Consider the following 20,480-nt stretch of genomic DNA (forward strand, 5'->3'; position numbering starts at 1 on the left):
CAAAAACAAAAACAAAAACAAAAACAAAAACAAAAATCTGAGCTCTGTGGTCGACAAGATGTCTCAGCAAATAAAGATGCTTGCCACCAAGCCTGACAAATTGAGTTCAGTTCCTGGGATCTACATGGTGGAAGGAAAGAACTGAGTCTGGAAAATTGTTCTCGCCCCCTACCCCCAATGTGCACTAGAGCACATGCATGTGAATGCTTGCTCGCTCTCTCTCTCTCTCTCTCTCTCTCTCTCTCTCTCTCTCTCACACACACACACACACACACACACACACACACACACACGATTTAAAAAATGATCTGTGAAGCCGGGCGTGGTGGCGCACGCCTTTAATCCCAGCACTCGGGAGGCAGAGGCAGGCGGATTTCTGAGTTCGAGGCCAGCCTGGTCTACAAAGTGAGCTCCAGGACAGCCAGGGCTATACAGAGAAACCCTGTCTCATAAAACCAAAAAAAAAAAAAAAAAAAAAAAAAAAATGATCTGTGAAGAGCATCAAGACTCAAGCTACATAACATGATAGATACTGCTTAAGACCTTGAAGTCTTGACTGTCATCTAAGGCCACCATCTAATTCCGAGAGGGCCACAGACACATTCTACTCCATGACATCATTGCTGTTTATTGAGACCTTTGTTCAGGCATGAACCCTGGATGAGACAGCTCTCCTAGATCAAAGGGAACTGCAGGAAACCGGTGATGAGCAAGGATGCATTTCCTCTCCCTGGGGTGGCTGGGGAGGGAGCCAAGTGCAGCCCTCTTCTCTATTGTCTCCACCTCCCTGCAAATCCCAGGAGGGTGGAGACTTCCATCCTCCACTGCACAGCAAATGCTTGGCAGTCTATGTGCCAGAAACATTTGCCCAACAACTGTGGAGTGTATTGACAGAGACATAACACGGGACTAGGAGGGTGCTGAAGTCTTTCTCAGAAACCATGGTTTAGGGGCCGGCTAGATGATTCAGTGGGCAAGGAACTTGCTGCTAAACCTGACAGCTTAAGTTCAGTCTCAGAACCGACATGGTAGAAGAAAAGAACCAGCTCCTTCAAGTTGTCACGTGAACACACATGCCCATGTCACAAGCTCACATACATATACCCACAAAATAAATACACGTAGCATTTTTTTCCCCTGAAAGAAGTTGTCTTTTAAGAGAAAACAGTATAGATGGAACAACATTATGAACTAACCAGTACCCCGGAGCTCTTGACTCTAGCTGCATATGTATCAAAAGATGGCCTAGTCGGCCATCACTGGAAAGAGAGGCCCATTGGACTTGCAAACTTTATATGCCCCAGTACAGGGAAACGCCAGGGCCAAAAAGTGGGAGTGGGTGGGTAGGGGAGTGGGGGCGAGGGTATGGGGGGCTTTTGGGATAGCAATGGAAATGTAAATGAGGAAAATACCTAATAAAAAAATTAAAAAAAAAACCAACAAGAGAAAACAGGCTAGCTCAGAAGAGAAAGAATAAGTTCAGGAGAGGGTCTGAGTCTGAGCAATCAGTAAGGTGGCTTAGTGCCAGCGAATGAGGAGCTAATCTTGCAAGTGACAGTCATGGTTGCAATCTTGCAGATGAACTCGACCCGATCATCACAGGATCATCATCACGTCCGAGCTGGACAAGATTTCAGGAACCTCGGGCTAAGTCTGCTCATTTTTATAAATGAAGGAAAGGAGACAAAAATGGCTTGGGACTAGAACCCAGTTTGCTGAATTCCACAGGCTACAATCTTCTTCCTTTCCCTTCTTAGTATGTGTGGGTGCATATGTGTGTGTTGTGTTAGAGTGCACCCCCATGTGTGTTCTACACCGCAGTGTGTGCTTGCTGAAGGACAACCTTAGGGGTCTGTCCTTAGACAGGTGTATATGCCAGGCTAGCTAGCCCTTAAGATTCTCGGGGGGTCTCCTTTCTACACCTCCCATCTCAACATAGGAAGGCTAGGGGGATAGATGTTATTGCATCCAGCTGTACCTGAGTTCTGGGGACCCAAACTCAGGTGCTCACACCTGCACACTAGCCACTTTACTAACGGAGCCATCCCTTCGACCCTATTTATACTGCTGACTCCCAATTAAAGTCAACTTCTTTTTCCACATAGAGGCTCAAAGAGTTTTCTGAAGCAAAATGGAAATGCAATCTTCTAAAGTCTGAAATCTATTCCCAAGTAAAACTCTTATTTTAAAATTTAGCTGCCCCCCCAAAAAAAAAACCTCTTTGTAAACTTCTCTTATCATTTACTGAAGATTAGGCAGCTCACCATGTTCCCTTTTTTATAAGGCTGCCAGGAAGCTCAGAGCTAAATTTAGCACTTAGTCTTTCAGTAATAGAGGTCTCAATTTTACTAAACAGTGCTTACTACTCCCCCGGCCCCCCATGGCTTTCTTATACAATATTTTAATGATTTTATTAATATCTATTTTTTTTACTATAGTCACCTCAAATTCTTTTTGGAAGCCAGCCAGGTATAAATAATCACTAAACCAAAACAGAAGGTGAATGTTATTTCTCCTGGGCTCTACAGTGATGGCTACTTCCAGGATGGTTTCCATTTTGAGATCGCACTCATGATTGGAGAGCCCAGCCCTTACCCCGTGGCTTTGTGTTTATATAGAAGGAAGCCACCCCAGGACAGATTGCATACAAATGGTTAGTTCTAAAATTGTAGGGTCTGCTTGCTAACCAGGCAAGCCCATGGAAAATTTGCTGAAAATGAAAACAAGATGTGGAAGAAGGCTTCATTCTCCACACTGACGTGGCAGAGATTGGTTCTCTTAGAGCAGGGCCTCCCTCAGGAGGCCAGCCTAGGCTCTGTGTGGTCAGCAGGTGGTCGGCTGGGTCCCATCCACCCTCAAGCTTTCTGCCAATTGCGGCCACAAACCTGACCTTCATCATGCAAGAGAAATGAGATCAGGCAGCCCCTCATCTCCTCTGGATTCTGGCCACGTAAAAAGATTAAGTCACGAGGCTTTCTCTTCCTCCCTACATGAAATTCCTTCTCAACCACAAAAATTTCACCCAGGCAGAATTTGAAAAGCAATAAAGGAGTCGGTGGGGGAATCTGCCCCCTCCTGCTCCCTTTTCATTTAAAACCTTGAGTTACCCTTGCTATGGAGGTAGCAAAAGAAAGAAAAAAAAAACCCCAGAAAATATCAACTGTTTATGTATTTGAGTCTGAGATGCCCACTGGCAGGTCTTTTTTTTTCTTCTTCACTCTTTCCAGAGTTTGTAAAGTCATTCTTTATTCCTGTGGCACTGGACATCATTCCCATGATCATCTAAGAGATATGTTCAAAAGAAAAATGGCTTCCAGGATCTTGTTGCCTGTGGCAATATACCTTCTCTATAGCACCCATTGGCATTCTATTCATGATCTCCTGCAAGGCAGAGCCAATTTGTTCAGATCGAGACAAGAGGATGCTGCCCCAATGTTCCCAACACCTTGAAGAATGAGACACAATCAAGAATCCATGATGCTTCTTTAGAAAAAACAAAACAAACTCAAACCTCAGTGCGGTGATGAATTGCAGGCAAGACTGTTGCCTGACAGCAGCTCAGAAGGTTCTCGCCAGCCCCAGGCTGCTTGGGAGTCTTTAGCCTCATCTACCGATGAGCCCTGCACAAAGTGTTCTTCTGACCACACAGTCTGTATACCTTAGCTAACACTAACGCTGCATGGTGGAGCAGTTCTACCTAGCCAATGTGTCCTTAAAGCAACACTGAGGAGACAGCGCCATTGATAAGGAGCAGGCTGAGGAGATGTCTCCATTGATAAAGAGCAGGCAGGCCCAAGGAGGAAGTCCTGAGTTCAGTTCCCCAAGCAAGTTCTGGGGAGGTGGAGACTGGAGGTTTTGCTGGCAGCCTGGGGTTTGCTGGCAGCCAAATCTACAAGCTCTTTGTTCAGTGAGAGGTCATGTCTCAAAAAAAAAAAAAAAAAAAAAGGTGGAGAGGACTGAGGAAGACACTGGATCTCAGCCTCTGGTGTTCGTTCACCTGCGCAAACACTTACGCACGTACAGAGTGCAAAGGAGGGAGGTGACCGCATAGATTATTACTGACTGGGCTGCCATGTTTTAAGATTCTGTAGAGCCGGGCGTGGTGGCGCACGCCTTTAATCCCAGCACTCGGGAGGCAGAGGCAGGCGGATTTCTGACTTCGAGGCCAGCCTGGTCTACAAAGTGAGTTCCAGGACAGCCAAGGCTACACAGAGAAACCCTGTCTTGAAAAAAAAACAAAAAACAAAAAACAAAACAAAACAAAAAAGATTCTGTAGGAATCTACATTTGAATTGGAAACTCTGTGGACCACTATCAAAGAGTTACTGTGTGGGATGGATTGCAGTGTGTGTGTGTGTGTGTGTGTGTGTGTGTATTAATATCTATATTTACGTGGTGCTGTTGACATTGTTTGTTTATGTTAAGTGATGCCAGCTCTTATTATCTTAAGCATTATAATGAGCTTGTATCTTTACTCTGAAATAATCCACTATAAATAAGACCCCCAACAAACTGGAGGGGGAGGGGGAAACAAAAACCAAAAAAAAAAAAAAAACCCTTTTACTAATTATACAACAGAAATAACCTGATTTTCAAAAGTGCATACTCAGAACTTGTCAAGAGTTCTAATAATTTTAAGGTCTTAAATTGGAGGAAGCAAGATGCCTCAGTGGTTAACAGTGCCTACTGCCAAGCCTGAGGACCTGAAACCCATTCCCGGGTACATACCAGATGGAAGGAGAAAACCGACTTCTGACCTCCACACATGCCTCCCTCAAAATACATACACAAAATAAACAAATAACAATTAAAAAAAAAAAAAGACTTAGATTTCTGGGGTATTTTCTCCCCCGGCATATCCATCTCTGCATTTATTACAAGGGGAGAGAGAAAAGCTGACCCAGCTAATTCTTAAGGTTTTGTGTTTCTCTTAACTACAATTTTTTTTTTTTAAAGAGCCCAGACTTCGTCATTATGGTCAAAAAGAATTCAACTTGTTTCGAGTAATTTGGGAGCCCAGCAAATGTGGTCGTTGCAAAGCAGTTAGAAGGAGAAAAGGAAACAGAGTCCGTGGTATTGTTCAAAACTCCTCCAGAACAAAGGAGAATCCTTAACCTGCGAACATCTGGCAACAACACGACCAAAGATAAAACGCTGCGATGAAAGGTAGCCCTGTGGACTGCCTCGTGTGGGGAGAGGGCAGGGTCGAAGGTTAAGAAGCTTTCCTTAGAGGGAGCCTTTGGCAGCCCTGCAGCTCCAACAGACAGAAACCAGGAAACCCAAAGTGTGCCTCTCCCGTGCCACGCACCACTCCTTCCAAGAAGCAAACTTCTTTCTAATCAACTAGAGCCAGACGCCCGCGGGTAGCACCCAGGTACCCAAGCTTCACCGAACGAAAGCCAGTCCTGGCTCAACATCTAACTTCTCCAACTCCATCAAGATCTAGGCTTTCACTCTGAATTCTCCCGTGAAACAAGAGAATGAGCTCAAATTGCCTGGCCATGGCTTTTGAAAAAAATTAAACAAAGAGCACATGTTTGCAAGAACACAACCAGACGTTTCGCCCTGACACTTGCAACCCCTAATCTACAAGCCATTTTCCCTGACACTTCTTCCAGGAGCTGCAAGGGTGTCACTAGGGTGGCCTGCGTGTTCCGCAGGGTGGGAAGAGATAGAGAGTGGGTGAAACTTGGAATCTGCCTCTCCATCCATCCAGCCCCAAGTCGCCCTTGAACTTGGCACCAGCGCTGGAAGCGAGACTCAGGTCCTCAGATGGGAGGGATCCAAGCTGCCACGACTCACCTCGCCAACTTCTCGCGGCTGGCGGCGCGCGGGCGGCCCGCTCGGGGGCGCAGCCGTGGGGGCTGGCGCCTGGGGGAGCGCCGGCCAGCGGCTCCGGGGAAGGCGCGGGGCTCCGAAGGGAGCGTGGGGACCGGCGCGTGGCGGCGCTGAGGGGCATCCTCCGGGCGCGCGGGGAACCCAGGGGGCTCCGGGTCCCGGCGGGCGCGCAAGGACAGCAGTGCCAGCAGCAGCACGGCCAGCGCGAGCAGGAGCAGCGCTGCCGCCTTGCTGCGGAGCTTCATGGTGCCGCACGGCGGCCCCGGGGCGGCGCGGACACTCTGCGCATCGCTGCCCGCGGCGGCGCAGCGTCCAGGCCGGCTCGCCCCGGACTAGGGTCGAAGCTAGCGGCGGCGGAGGTGGACTGGGAAGAGGAGGAGGGGGAGGAGAAGAGAAGCAGGGGGAGGATTGGGAGGAGGCGCGAGCTGACTCGGGTGGAGCAGTTCTCCTTACCGTACTGTGTGGAGTAGCGGCCCTGCAGCCCACCACCGGCACCCAGGCGCACAGAGCTCAGGTAGAGCAGGCTCACCACATCTTCAATTCGTCCACTCGAATACTCATACTCTCCCACACACTCAGATTCTCTCTCCACTCAGTTATCCTCAGACTGTCTTTCCGACTTAACCATGCATTCACTCACTGAAGACTCACTCTCCCACCCACTCACTTGCTGTCCCACCGACTCACCCATTGAGCCTACTCACCCATCCCATCCACGACTCCGCTCAATTCCGTACTGCGTTTGTTTATTCCATGTGTGTTCACATTATTGGTTTCATCCATCTATCCCGCAGGCTTGGCCAGTCCCTCATGACCCAGGGCAGAACTTTTGGTACCCATGAGAAAACAGTCCCTCTAGATCCATATACTCTACCGCAATGGATTGCAAAGCTTAAATCTGAAATCTGACACTCTTGATGAACCTGAGAGAAACACGAACCTTTTCCAAGCTTGCAAAATGGGAATACTAAGGTGTCTATGAACATTAAGTTAAATAATCCTCTCAAAAAGAACTGCACAATGTGGGGCTCAAAGTGGGGACCCAGTGGAAATTGTGATAATGAATACAACAAAATCATTTAGCATACATATACCCACACACATTTTGTTTTCCTTCTGGCATAGAGGTGAGATCGAGTAATGATGTCACAATACCATGTTAAGAATGGACTCTTCAGAGATGCTCTCATTGTCTATCACCAGATCCAGGTCAGAACTGCCCCGCTATTTTCCTACAGCATTTCAGTCAGGATCCGAAACAGTAGGACATTCTTTTCTACTCTGCATGAACCGACAGGAGTTCTATTAACTCTCTCTGTGGCACATCTGTTGAGCAAGAAAACCACCAGTGACCACCATTGTTCCTGGGCTTCTAGAAGACTGCATGTTCTCTTAGAACTCATCTAAAGTTTAATTACATTATAAATCATTCGGTTAGCATCTGATTATAATTCATTGGGGAACCTATTATACTTAAAGTCCTAGTAGTAAGGTTATCTAGTAAATGGGGCACTCTTACCAAGCAAGCATCTAAGAGATGGCAGGGGTACTGCTGGAAACCTAAGTGGCAAACATGGGAAGAAAGGAAGTAACCCAGACAGTGCAGCTGTCCTCCGTGGGTTCTCCAGGAGCCTAGGTGTCATAGATCCCACTTGGAAGTGCCTAGACTTTGGGGAGGATGCTCTGGGTAGTCACAGTCATTAGCAGGTTTTCTGGCATGTTGTTGGCACTACAGTGGTGATCAGAACACTTGCCATCGTAAAACATGGCCCTGGGCCAAGGGCCAACATAGATACTCCAGCTAAGACCTGGCATTTGAGCCTTTAGAGTCAGAGATGTGGATATTTTGGAAGATGGCCCAGTGAACAAAGCGCCCCTGAGTCTGCCTTGGTACCTCCCAACTTCCATAAGGAGAATGCATGCAACAAAGACCTTGTTGGGCAAGTTGGGTCAAAGCTGTTGTCAGGGTTAGGGTTTTAACCAGTGTCTTAGTCAGGGTTTCTATTCCTGCACAAACATCATGACCAAGAAGCAAGTTGGGGAGGAAAGGGTTTATTCGCCTTACACTTCCATACTGCTGTTCATCACCAAAGGAAGTCAGAACTGGAACTCAAGCAGGTCAGGAAGCAGGAGCTGATGCAGAGGCCATGGAGAGATGTTCTTCACTGGCTTGCCTCCCCTGGCTTGCTCAGCCTACTCTCTTATAGAACCCAAGACTACCAGCCCAGGGATGGTCCCACCCACAAGGGGCCTTTCCCCCTTGATCACTAATTGAGAAAATGCCTTACAGTTGGATCTCATGGAGGCATTTCCTCAACTGAAGCTCCTTTCTCTGTGATAACTCCAGCTGTGTCAAGTTGACACAAAAATAGCCAGTACAATTGACCCCTTGTCAACTTGACACACCAACACATCACTAGTAAGCCTCAACCCTTACATTCTTATTCATCCCCAAGATCTAAATAACTTTAAAAGTCCCACAGTCTTTACATATTCTTAAAATTTCAATCTCTTTAAAATATCCATCTCTTTTAAAATCCAAAGTCTTTTTACAATTAAAAGTCTCTTAACTGTGGGCTCCACTAAAACAGTTTCTTCCTTCAAGAGGGAAAATATCAGGGCACAGTCACAATCAAAGCAAAAATCAATCTCCAACCATCCAACGTCTGGGATCCAACTCACAATCTTCTGGGCTCCTCCAAGGGCTTGGGTCACTTCTCCAGCCATGCCCTTTGTAGCACACACGTCGTCCTCTGGGCTCCAGATGCCTGTACTCCACTGCTGCTGCTGCTCTTGGTGGTCATCTCGTGGTACTGGCATCTCCAAAACACTGTGTGACCCCTTCAGTCCTGGGCCTTCAATTACAACTGGGGCTGCACCTTCACCAATGGCCTTCCATGGTCTCTCACAGTGCCAAGCCTGAGCTGCTGTGTGACCCCTTCATGCCTTCAAAACCAGTACCACCTGGGTGACCCTTACACATTACCAAGTCCCACTGCAGAAGTAGTACAACCTTGCCTATCTCTGGAACACAGCCTCTTTGTGCTTTCAGAAAACACTTCCCAGAAGATGTCACCTCAACGATGCTGGTCTCTTCTTAATCACCGCTAATTTCTTAGCTCCAGCTAACCAGCATCAATAGTCCCAGTAATGCAAAGTTTTTGCTTTAGTAGTTCTGGTATCTTGTTAATCACAGCTGATTCTTCAGCCCCAGCTAACCAGAACTACAAAATCTTCACAATAAAAACAGCAATGCCCCTGAAGAGAGTCTTTAATTTTCCCTCTGAAACTTCACAAACCAGGCCTCCATCTTCTGCACTGTTCTCAGCATTATCTTCCAAGCTCCTACACAACATCTGACAGAGCTCTTAACAACGAATGGATCTTCAAGCCCAAAGTTCCAAAGTCCTTCCACAGTCCTCCCCAAAACATGGTCAGGTTGTCACAGGAATACCCCACTCTGCTGGTACCAATTTGTCTTAGTCAGGGTTTCTATTCCTGCACAAACATCATGACCAAGAAGCAAGTTGGGGAGGAAAGGGTTTATTCGCCTTACACTTCCATACTGCTGTTCATCACCAAAGGAAGTCAGGACTGGAACTCAAGCAGGTCAGGAAGCAGGAGCTGATGCAGAGGCCATGGAGGGATGTTCTTCACTGGCTTGCCTCCCCTGGCTTGCTCAGCCTACTCTCTTATAGAACCCAAGACTACCAGCCCAGGGATGGTCCCACCCACAAGGGGCCTTTCCCCCTTGATCACTAATTGAGAAAATGCCTTACAGTTGGATCTCATGGAGGCATTTCCTCAACTGAAGCTCCTTTCTCTGTGATAACTCCAGCTGTGTCAAGTTGACACAAAAATAGCCAGTACAATTGACCCCTTGTCAACTTGACACACCAACACATCACTAGTAAGCCTCAACCCTTACATTCTTATTCATCCCCAAGATCTAAATAACTTTAAAAGTCCCACAGTCTTTACATATTCTTAAAATTTCAATCTCTTTAAAATATCCATCTCTTTTAAAATCCAAAGTCTTTTTACAATTAAAAGTCTCTTAACTGTGGGCTCCACTAAAACAGTTTCTTCCTTCAAGAGGGAAAATATCAGGGCACAGTCACAATCAAAGCAAAAATCAATCTCCAACCATCCAACGTCTGGGATCCAACTCACAATCTTCTGGGCTCCTCCAAGGGCTTGGGTCACTTCTCCAGCCATGCCCTTTGTAGCACACACGTCGTCCTCTGGGCTCCAGATGCCTGTACTCCACTGCTGCTGCTGCTCTTGGTGGTCATCTCGTGGTACTGGCATCTCCAAAACACTGTGTGACCCCTTCAGTCCTGGGCCTTCAATTACAACTGGGGCTGCACCTTCACCAATGGCCTTCCATGGTCTCTCACAGTGCCAAGCCTGAGCTGCTGTGTGACCCCTTCATGCCTTCAAAACCAGTACCACCTGGGTGACCCTTACACATTACCAAGTCCCACTGCAGAAGTAGTACAACCTTGCCTATCTCTGGAACACAGCCTCTTTGTGCTTTCAGAAAACACTTCCCAGAAGATGTCACCTCAACGATGCTGGTCTCTTCTTAATCACCGCTAATTTCTTAGCTCCAGCTAACCAGCATCAATAGTCCCAGTAATGCAAAGTTTTTGCTTTAGTAGTTCTGGTATCTTGTTAATCACAGCTGATTCTTCAGCCCCAGCTAACCAGAACTACAAAATCTTCACAATAAAAACAGCAATGCCCCTGAAGAGAGTCTTTAATTTTCCCTCTGAAACTTCACAAACCAGGCCTCCATCTTCTGCACTGTTCTCAGCATTATCTTCCAAGCTCCTACACAACATCTGACAGAGCTCTTAACAACGAATGGATCTTCAAGCCCAAAGTTCCAAAGTCCTTCCACAGTCCTCCCCAAAACATGGTCAGGTTGTCACAGGAATACCCCACTCTGCTGGTACCAATTTGTCTTAGTCAGGGTTTCTATTCCTGCACAAACATCATGACCAAGAAGCAAGTTGGGGAGGAAAGGGTTTATTCGCCTTACACTTCCATACTGCTGTTCATCACCAAAGGAAGTCAGGACTGGAACTCAAGCAGGTCAGGAAGCAGGAGCTGATGCAGAGGCCATGGAGGGATGTTCTTCACTGGCTTGCCTCCCCTGGCTTGCTCAGCCTACTCTCTTATAGAACCCAAGACTACCAGCCCAGGGATGGTCCCACCCACAAGGGGCCTTTCCCCCTTGATCACTAATTGAGAAAATGCCTTACAGTTGGATCTCATGGAGGCATTTCCTCAACTGAAGCTCCTTTCTCTGTGATAACTCCAGCTGTGTCAAGTTGACACAAAAATAGCCAGTACAATTGACCCCTTGTCAACTTGACACACCAACACATCACTAGTAAGCCTCAACCCTTACATTCTTATTCATCCCCAAGATCTAAATAACTTTAAAAGTCCCACAGTCTTTACATATTCTTAAAATTTCAATCTCTTTAAAATATCCATCTCTTTTAAAATCCAAAGTCTTTTTACAATTAAAAGTCTCTTAACTGTGGGCTCCACTAAAACAGTTTCTTCCTTCAAGAGGGAAAATATCAGGGCACAGTCACAATCAAAGCAAAAATCAATCTCCAACCATCCAACGTCTGGGATCCAACTCACAATCTTCTGGGCTCCTCCAAGGGCTTGGGTCACTTCTCCAGCCATGCCCTTTGTAGCACACACGTCGTCCTCTGGGCTCCAGATGCCTGTACTCCACTGCTGCTGCTGCTCTTGGTGGTCATCTCGTGGTACTGGCATCTCCAAAACACTGTGTGACCCCTTCAGTCCTGGGCCTTCAATTACAACTGGGGCTGCACCTTCACCAATGGCCTTCCATGGTCTCTCACAGTGCCAAGCCTGAGCTGCTGTGTGACCCCTTCATGCCTTCAAAACCAGTACCACCTGGGTGACCCTTACACATTACCAAGTCCCACTGCAGAAGTAGTACAACCTTGCCTATCTCTGGAACACAGCCTCTTTGTGCTTTCAGAAAACACTTCCCAGAAGATGTCACCTCAACGATGCTGGTCTCTTCTTAATCACCGCTAATTTCTTAGCTCCAGCTAACCAGCATCAATAGTCCCAGTAATGCAAAGTTTTTGCTTTAGTAGTTCTGGTATCTTGTTAATCACAGCTGATTCTTCAGCCCCAGCTAACCAGAACTACAAAATCTTCACAATAAAAACAGCAATGCCCCTGAAGAGAGTCTTTAATTTTCCCTCTGAAACTTCACAAACCAGGCCTCCATCTTCTGCACTGTTCTCAGCATTATCTTCCAAGCTCCTACACAACATCTGACAGAGCTCTTAACAACGAATGGATCTTCAAGCCCAAAGTTCCAAAGTCCTTCCACAGTCCTCCCCAAAACATGGTCAGGTTGTCACAGGAATACCCCACTCTGCTGGTACCAATTTGTCTTAGTCAGGGTTTCTATTCCTGCACAAACATCATGACCAAGAAGCAAGTTGGGGAGGAAAGGGTTTATTCGCCTTACACTTCCATACTGCTGTTCATCACCAAAGGAAGTCAGGACTGGAACTCAAGCAGGTCAGGAAGCAGGAGCTGATGCAGAGGCCATGGAGGGATGTTCTTCACTGGCTTGCCTCCCCTGGCTTGCTCAGCCTACTCTCTTATAGAACCCAAGACTACCAGCCCAGGGATGGTCCCACCCACAAGGGGCCTTTCCCCCTTGATCACTAATTGAGAAAATGCCTTACAGTTGGATCTCATGGAGGCATTTCCTCAACTGAAGCTCCTTTCTCTGTGATAACTCCAGCTGTGTCAAGTTGACACAAAAATAGCCAGTACAACCAGGAAGGAAGAGCTTGGAGCAGATAGACTCCACCAAAGCTAGGATGGGGTTTGGTAGACATTTTCTGATGGATATGTTTATGTGCATGTGTGCATGTGGGGGGGGTACATGCATGTTTACAGTTACACGTGTGTGTACAGGTACAGATGTGTGAGTGTGCCTGTGGATGCCAGAAGACACTTTGGAAATGGTTCTTTAGGTACTCCTGACCTCTGATTGGGGAGACAAGATCTCTCATTGGCCTCACTACCTAGGCTAGGCTGGCTAGGCAGCAAGCTTCAAGGACTGATCTCCCTGTCTCCATCCCCAATGCTGAGATTAAAAGAGTGGGAAAACACTCTTACAGGAAGGGGAAAGCCCTTGACTGTTTTTTAAATGTGGACTCTGGCCCTCTGAAACAGTATGACCAAAACAACTTATAAAAGAAAGCATTGAATTGGGCTTATAATTTCAGAAGATCAGAGTCCATGATGGCAGGGCAAATGGTCATTGGTCATTGGTTCCTCTCTTGGCCTCCCAAATCTATTTCTCCCAAATCGATTTCTCCCTCTGGAATATTGACATCTCTAGCTACCAGTTGCTCCTGCCAGAAATTAGACCCTTACTTTCTAGATGAGTTATCTCTAGTCTCATAAGGGAGTGTCTCCAAACTATAGTGAGGTAAAACAATGTTTATCTGGGTGCTTGTTTGTTTTTGATACAAGGACTTACCATGTTACCCCAGCTGGCTTGCAACTTGCCATGTAGATCAGGCTGTCCTCAAATTCACAGAGATCTTCCCACTTTGGCCTCCTGAGTACTGGCATTAAAGGCATGGGCCACCACGTCTGGCTACAATGCCTATCATAGTTTTTGCTTGTTGGGAATGAAGTTTGGTTAAGGTGTGTGATGGTTTGTATATGCTTTGCCCAGGGAGTGACACCATTAGAAGGTGTGGCCCTGTTGTTGTGGCCTTGGAGTAGGTATGTCACTGTAGGTGTGAGCTTTAAGACCCTCATCCTAGCTCCCTGGAAGTCAGTCTTTTGCTAGCAGCCTTCAGATGAAGATGTAGAACTCTCAACTCTGCCTGCACCATGCCTGCCTGGATGCTGCCATGCTCCTGCCTTGATGATAATGAACTGAACCTCTGAACCTGTAAGCCAGTCCTAAATATATGTTGTCCTTTATAAGACTTGCCTTGGTCATGGTATCTGTTCACAGTGGTAAAACCCTAAGACAGGTGTGTTGTCCAATGAGAAGACTCAGCTGGGGAAGTATCATTTGTATGGCAGATGGAAGGATCCAGTTTCTTTTGGTTCACTGGACTGAGGGCCACTGTTCTTAACTGTCTGGTGGCCAAAGATCTCCCTCAGGACCTTTGCCAGGGGGGTTCACCATGAGGTTTCCCTTTTCTGTTCAGACATGGTCACAAGCCAGACAGACCTTCCCAGCAAGATGAAAACTGCAGGCTTTTTGTGCTGATCTCTGATGTGGTTTATCCCATTGCCTTGCCACCTCTCTATTGGTTCAATCTGGTCCACACCGTAGGGAGGGAATTGCACTGGGTTAGAATGACAGAAGGAGGAGAGATCTGGAACCCTAGTATAGAGGTTCCTCTTTACACACACACACACACACACACACACACACACTCCAATCAGCAAAACAATTACTTCTGTTGGTTCCCCCTCCCAAACCTAACTAGTAGCTATGTAGAACCCTCCACAGAAACTGATACCAGATAGGAAAACCCTACCCTTATCCAACAAACCACTGGCGGCTCATTAGGACAATTTTGAGAATGAAAACCCCCAATGGGGGCAGTTGTAGTGATGTCATAGTTTTGGGAGGCTCCCTCTGGGAGCTTCTTCCAGCTTTTCAAAGCAAGTGCTGGATAAAAATTTCCTTCCACTTCTGGCAGGGGACCAGAAATTAAACCATTTTGAACCGGGCCTTCCTAAGAAGGCCTCCTCCCTTCAAGAAAAACTTTCTCAAAGCCTAGGTTTCTCGGGGCGTAACAGATCCCTACCGACCTCTGGAGAAGGGGAATACCCAACTTCAGCCTCTTCTGGTTAGCTTGTCCTATTTAAGACCAGTTGGGGCACTGGGGAGCACTTGTGAGGCTCACTGCTGAGCACCACAGACAGCAGACTTGGCAAGCCTGACTCCAGATCTCAGGGCTGCCGAAGGCTCAGTTCCCATTCCCGCCTGCTTTGCCAGCACATCCCCAGAGCTCTTGACAGTTGTCAACAAGGAAGCCATTGTAAGGCACATGAAAAGGCAGATGACACAGACTGGAGAGAGAGTGCCTGTACCAGAAGAGTTTCAGATTCACCACTGATGTGACAGCACAGACAGGATTACAGTTAGGGACTTCAAACAAGTGTCCTTAATACTCAAAAAGCTCTAATGAGAAGAGTGAGACAACGTATAAGAACAGACATGTGACAAAAAGAAAAAGATGGGAATTCAAAGAACCAAGAAGAGGTGCTGGTGATTAAATAATAATAATAATAATAATAATAATAGGGCCTGCAGAGATGGCTCAGCAGTTAAGAGCACTGACTATTTTCCAGAGGTCACAGAGTTCAATTCCCTGCAACCACATGGTGTCCTATATGGTGTCTGTAGTGGGATCCGATGCCCTCTTCTGGTGTGTCTGAAAGACAGAGGCAGTGTACACACACATATATAAAATAAGTAAATCTTAAAATAATAGTAATAATAATAATGCCATTGATCATAAGAGATTCTCTTTTCCAGACAGGGTCTCATTTCCTTATGTCCAGGAGGCCCTTGAGATTACTCTGTAGCCAAGGATGAACCCTCCCGCTTCCAGCTCCTGAGTGCTGGGATTACAGACATGTGCAAGATCGAGGCAGCCAACACCTTAGCCCTGATGGGGTATGTGGCTCGGGAAGGCATACCCCTGTCTAAGGAGCTGTTGGTTGTTGATGGCCACTGGGAGAGCCACTTTTGTTCAGAGTCTTGGGCCCTGAGAGGCCATTCATGCTCCAGCAAATGGTCCCACACCACACACACATGAGCAGTGCTAGGATGTTAACTAAAGGGGGAGGAGAGGGGGGGGGAGAGAAAGAGAGAGAGAGAGAGAGAGAGAGAGAGAGAGAGAGAGAGAGAGAGAGAGAGAGAGAGAGAGAAGAGCTGGCCTGAGAAGTATTTGGAGTTTTTTCTTTAGTTAAGCACAGTAGATTTGAAACCTTTTAAAGAAACTGTAGAAGTCATCGTTGTCAGCAAAGCGAAGAACTGTTGCATCAATGGACGTTCAAGAACTCTCTGTACCTAAACGCAATTTGCAATATTCTGTTATTTTTGTATGTTTAGAATGCTGAAATGTTTTTGAAGTCAAATAAACAGTATTACATTAAATACATTAAAAAAAAAGATGAATCAGTAGAATTCTCTCTGAGAAAGAAGTGCCTGGCCCAGATAGGTTCTTCCAAACATATAAGAAGAATTTATATCAGTTCTATGCGGTATTCTCCAGAAGACAGAGCCTGAAGGAAAACTCACCTGCTCATTCGGAGACAGGCATTGCCTTGCTCCCCAAAACATTGCAAGAAAAGAACTTACGAGCTTAGATGGAAAAAACATTCAGCAAATTTTAAGAAATCAAATTTGACAAAGTCTGAAAAAAAATCCATATTCTATAAGCAAGTGAGACCTCCGGCAGTTGGGCAAAAATGATTTGCAATCAAAACTCAGCTAATGGCAGCCATTGTATCAACAGACTAGAGAAGAGTCATGAAATCACCTGAGCAGAAAAAGCTTTGACAACATCCACTACCCATCCATAACAATAATGCTCAGAAAATTAGCATCCCCCAAACGGACAAGAAGAAAGTAATCTTTGTAATCATACTTGGTGGTGAGAAGCCAGAAACCTCCTTGCTAAGATCAGGAGCAAGACAAGGGCGTCTCAGTACTTCAGACTTGAAGTTCTAGATGATTCCATAACACAAGAAGCAGGAATAAGAATGAAGAATGTTGCAGCTTCTTTGCAGATAGCGTGACCGTCCAGCTAGAGAACCCAAACACACACAGTGAGGCAAATAAACAAGCTCAACTGAAGTTGCAGAGTTCGAAGCTAATACACTGAGTCTGATCCCTTTCCTGCTTTCAGGAATAAACAAGTCGAAGTCCAAGTTAAAACCACACCCGATCCTGGGGCTGGAGAGATAGGATGATGGCTAAGAGTGTGCATTGCTCTTGCAGAGGATCTGAGTTCCCTTCCTGTCATGCACACTGGGCAGCTCATAACCACCCTTAATCCAGTTCTAGGAGATACAACGCCCACTTTTGGTTTCTGTGGGCACCTTCACACATGCAAAACACACACACACACACACACACACACACGTGGGAAGCCACATGTGCCGTTGCAGAGTGGCACAGGCTTCTGCTGGCCACCACGCATACATAGGCAGGTAAGTTTTTTGCCAAGATGAGGTTTTGAGAATTAACCAAAATTGACCAATCAGATGAGAGAGAAATTGACCAATCAGATGAGAGAGAAATTGACCAATCAGAAGAGAGAGAAGTTAACCAATCAGGTGAGAGAGAAAGTAACCAATCAGATGTAGGAATGCAAATGAGGTGGTAAGCATCAACCAAGCACAACCAATCCGGGTATGAGACACGCCTCTCCTAGGCCTATATAAAGCAGCACCAGGGCTGGGCTCAGGGTCTATTCCCCTCTACAATCAAGCTCTCCCAATAAACGTGTGCAGAAGGATCCTGTTGCAGCGTTGTTCTTGCTGGTCGAGTCGCGCAAGACACACACACTACTATTTATTGTAACATTTCAATTAAATTAACGGAGAGTCGGTCTAGCATCATAGGTTGTAGGATTCAGTATTTTCAATATGGCAGTTCTTCTCAATTGACCCATAGATTCACACAACTGACATTCACATATCAAGATATGTACTTGGTAGATATGAACAAAATGTCTATAAATTTGAATGGCAAGCCAAATGTCTTCAAATAACCACCTCAGGATTGAGGTAATAATATATGTAGTAATATTTACTATATATCAATGACATATCAGGATAGTATGGTATTGGTGAAAATACACCCAAATCAATAAAGCAGAATACAAAGCCTAGATGTTAACTCACACAAATACCAGGCAAAGCAACAGAAAAAAAAAAAACTTTCTCAAAAAATGTGCTGGAACAGCTGGATTCCTGCACACAAAGAACAAATATAGTTACATATCTTATACTTTACACACACACACACAAAACACCATCTCAAAATGGATCACAGGCTCAAATGAAAAACTTATTTCTATAAAACTTCTAAAGAATATCTGATCCAAAGAGGTCTAAGTGGCCTTGAATATTGTGACGGGTTTTTCTTTCTCTCTTTCCCTCTTTTTAAAGATACAGTACTAAGGGCTGATCCACAAAAGAAATTAACAGATTAACTGCACCTCCGTAAAGTAAAAACTGCTCTGTGAAAAACAATATAAAGGGAAGGAATGAAAAAGACACAGACTCTGAGAAAGTGTTTGCAATGGATTCACCTTATACAAAGATTTCTCAGCACTCAACAATAACAAGAGGCCGACCTTTTAAATATGTAAGCCAGGGACCTGAACAAACCTCAATAGCAAAGACAGACTGAAGTCCAATAGGCATATACAAAAGATATTTGGTGGGGCTGAAGAGATGGCTCAGAGGTAAAGAATACTTCCAGAGGACCCGGGTTCAATTCCAAGCATCCAGATGGTAGGTCGCAACTGCTTGTAATTCCAGTTCCAGGAGTCCTGGCACTCTTACACAAACGTGTAATTAATTAATTAACTAATTAATTAATTAAAATTATTTTGAAAAGGATATCAGGAAGGAAATTTCATGTCAAAACAGGAAAGTGCCATGCTCCTGTGAGCACGCCTCAGGATCACAACACTAACACCACCAGATGCTGAGCCTACGGAGCAGCACCTCAACAGGACCTTTGAAAGACAGCTTTACAGTTACTTAGAAAGATGAATGAAGGCTTACAACACAATTAAAAACAACATCTGTGGTGGTATGAGTAAGAAAGGTGCCCATAGGCTCATATTTAAATGTTTGGGTCCCACTTGCTGCACACTGTAGGAAGGATTAGGAGGTGTGGCAAGCCCAGGCCTAGTCTCACCCTCTCTCTGCTGCTGACTTTCATATCTGCTATGAGCGCTCAACTACTGCTCCAGCCCCATGACTGCCTGCCACCATGCCCCTGCCATGATGATCATGGACTAATCCTCTGAAACTGTAAGCAGGCTTCCTCCCTTTAAAAGATGCCTTGGTCATGGGGTCTCTTCACAACAATAGATTAGTAATTAAGACAACACCCCAAATATTTACCTAAATAAGTCACAAAAATGTACATGCGGACACTTACAGAGACTTTTATCCATTTTCCCCTAAGCTGGAAATAACCAATACTTTCTTCAGTAGGTGGATTAATGAATAAATAATAAAACATAAAGACAATGTGATATTATTGACAAAGAAGGAATGAATGATGAATCTACAAATAAAACCTGTTTGGGAGCCTTGCACTCATACTAAGTCTGAAAAACTTCTGAAAAAGTTTTCTCTTGTATGACACACTGCTGAAAAGATAAATTTGTGTAGACAGAGTAGGGACAGAGCGCCATGGTTAAGCAGTCCGCTGAGGATTCTTAGGGGACTGGAATCTGCTGCATGCCACTAGTAATAAAGCAGACTGGAGCCACGGTGGCAAAGTGGGCACATATCACTGCGCTGATGTTCAAGCGAATAGGATTCACATTAGAAGCAGTAGACAGTGATGGAGAACTTGGAATGTGCGTGATGACAACATGCACAGAAGCGATGAGATGATCCCGTTATCCAAACACTGGAGAGGTGGAGACAAACTGATCCCTGCTCTCACTCCCCAGCCAGTCTAGTCTACTTGTGAGGCTCAGACCAACCGAGACCCTGTCTCCTAAAACAGGGTGGACACACGCACGCTCGCACACATGCATGCATGCAGGCATGTGCATACGCACGCATGTGCATACGCATGCACAAAAATTGTAAGACGTACGTCTGAGTGCAGCTTGGAACCCTGCATTTCTAAAGTTTTCTTAGAAAACTTTTGCCACTACGGACACTAGCCCAACAATTCCAGTTGGAAATTCAAACTTAATAGACATTTAAAAGTTATCTTTGTGTTGTTTTGAGAGAGCATCTTGGTATGTAGTCGAGGCTGGCTTTGAACTTACAAGCCTCTTTTTTCCTTCTGTTTTGAGTACTGGGATTGTCAGCCTGAGCCACCATGCCTGTCAACCCTTTCACTTTATAAGGCAATTATCTCAGGCATCTCACTGTAGTGATGCCAAATCTTTCCTTTGTTCCCACACAGACACCGTCCATTCCGTCTTTCCCACATGGTTTTGAGATATTACCTTGTCATGTTCTAGGACTCCTGTGTGTGTTTCAGAATATTCCCAGGGTTTCTATCCCATTCTGTTTACGTGTCTCCTGTGTATGAGTGAAAGGTGTTTTCCTAACATCTGCACGTAGTGTGTTTACACTCCCAGCAGGGTGAGTCTGACGACATTGAGAGTTTTCTATTTATTTTTCCATGTGAACTTAGAACTGGTTCCCCTCATTGCAAGTTTTCAAAGGATGTATTGTCATTGAGGCTGCTTCGAAGGTTGACTTATGAAGAGTTAACATTTTTTTATTGTGATGAGCTACCCAGGACAATGATGTGTCTCTTGTTTGTTCAAATTGTGTTTGGTGTCTCTCAATGGTGCATAAAC

At 45.6% G+C, this 20,480-nt stretch overlaps 1 protein-coding gene across 1 annotated transcript in view; it reads right to left on the minus strand.

Annotated features, from left to right (window-relative positions):
• The window catches only part of Gxylt2 (glucoside xylosyltransferase 2), a 97,030-nt gene extending 90,850 nt beyond the window's left edge, over nt 1-6,180 (minus strand). Inside the window, exon 1 of the mRNA XM_021165390.2 lies at nt 5,803-6,180. Coding sequence (XP_021021049.1) covers nt 5,803-6,083 — 281 coding nt within the window. The 5' untranslated portion in view covers nt 6,084-6,180. The remainder of the gene's footprint in view (nt 1-5,802) is intronic.
• Between the last annotated feature and the right edge of the window lie 14,300 nt (nt 6,181-20,480).

The sequence above is a fragment of the Mus caroli genome, unplaced genomic scaffold (assembly GCF_978045245.1).
Source record: "Mus caroli unplaced genomic scaffold, Mus_caroli_1 scaffold_7, whole genome shotgun sequence".
Taxonomy (NCBI): domain Eukaryota; kingdom Metazoa; phylum Chordata; class Mammalia; order Rodentia; family Muridae; genus Mus; species Mus caroli.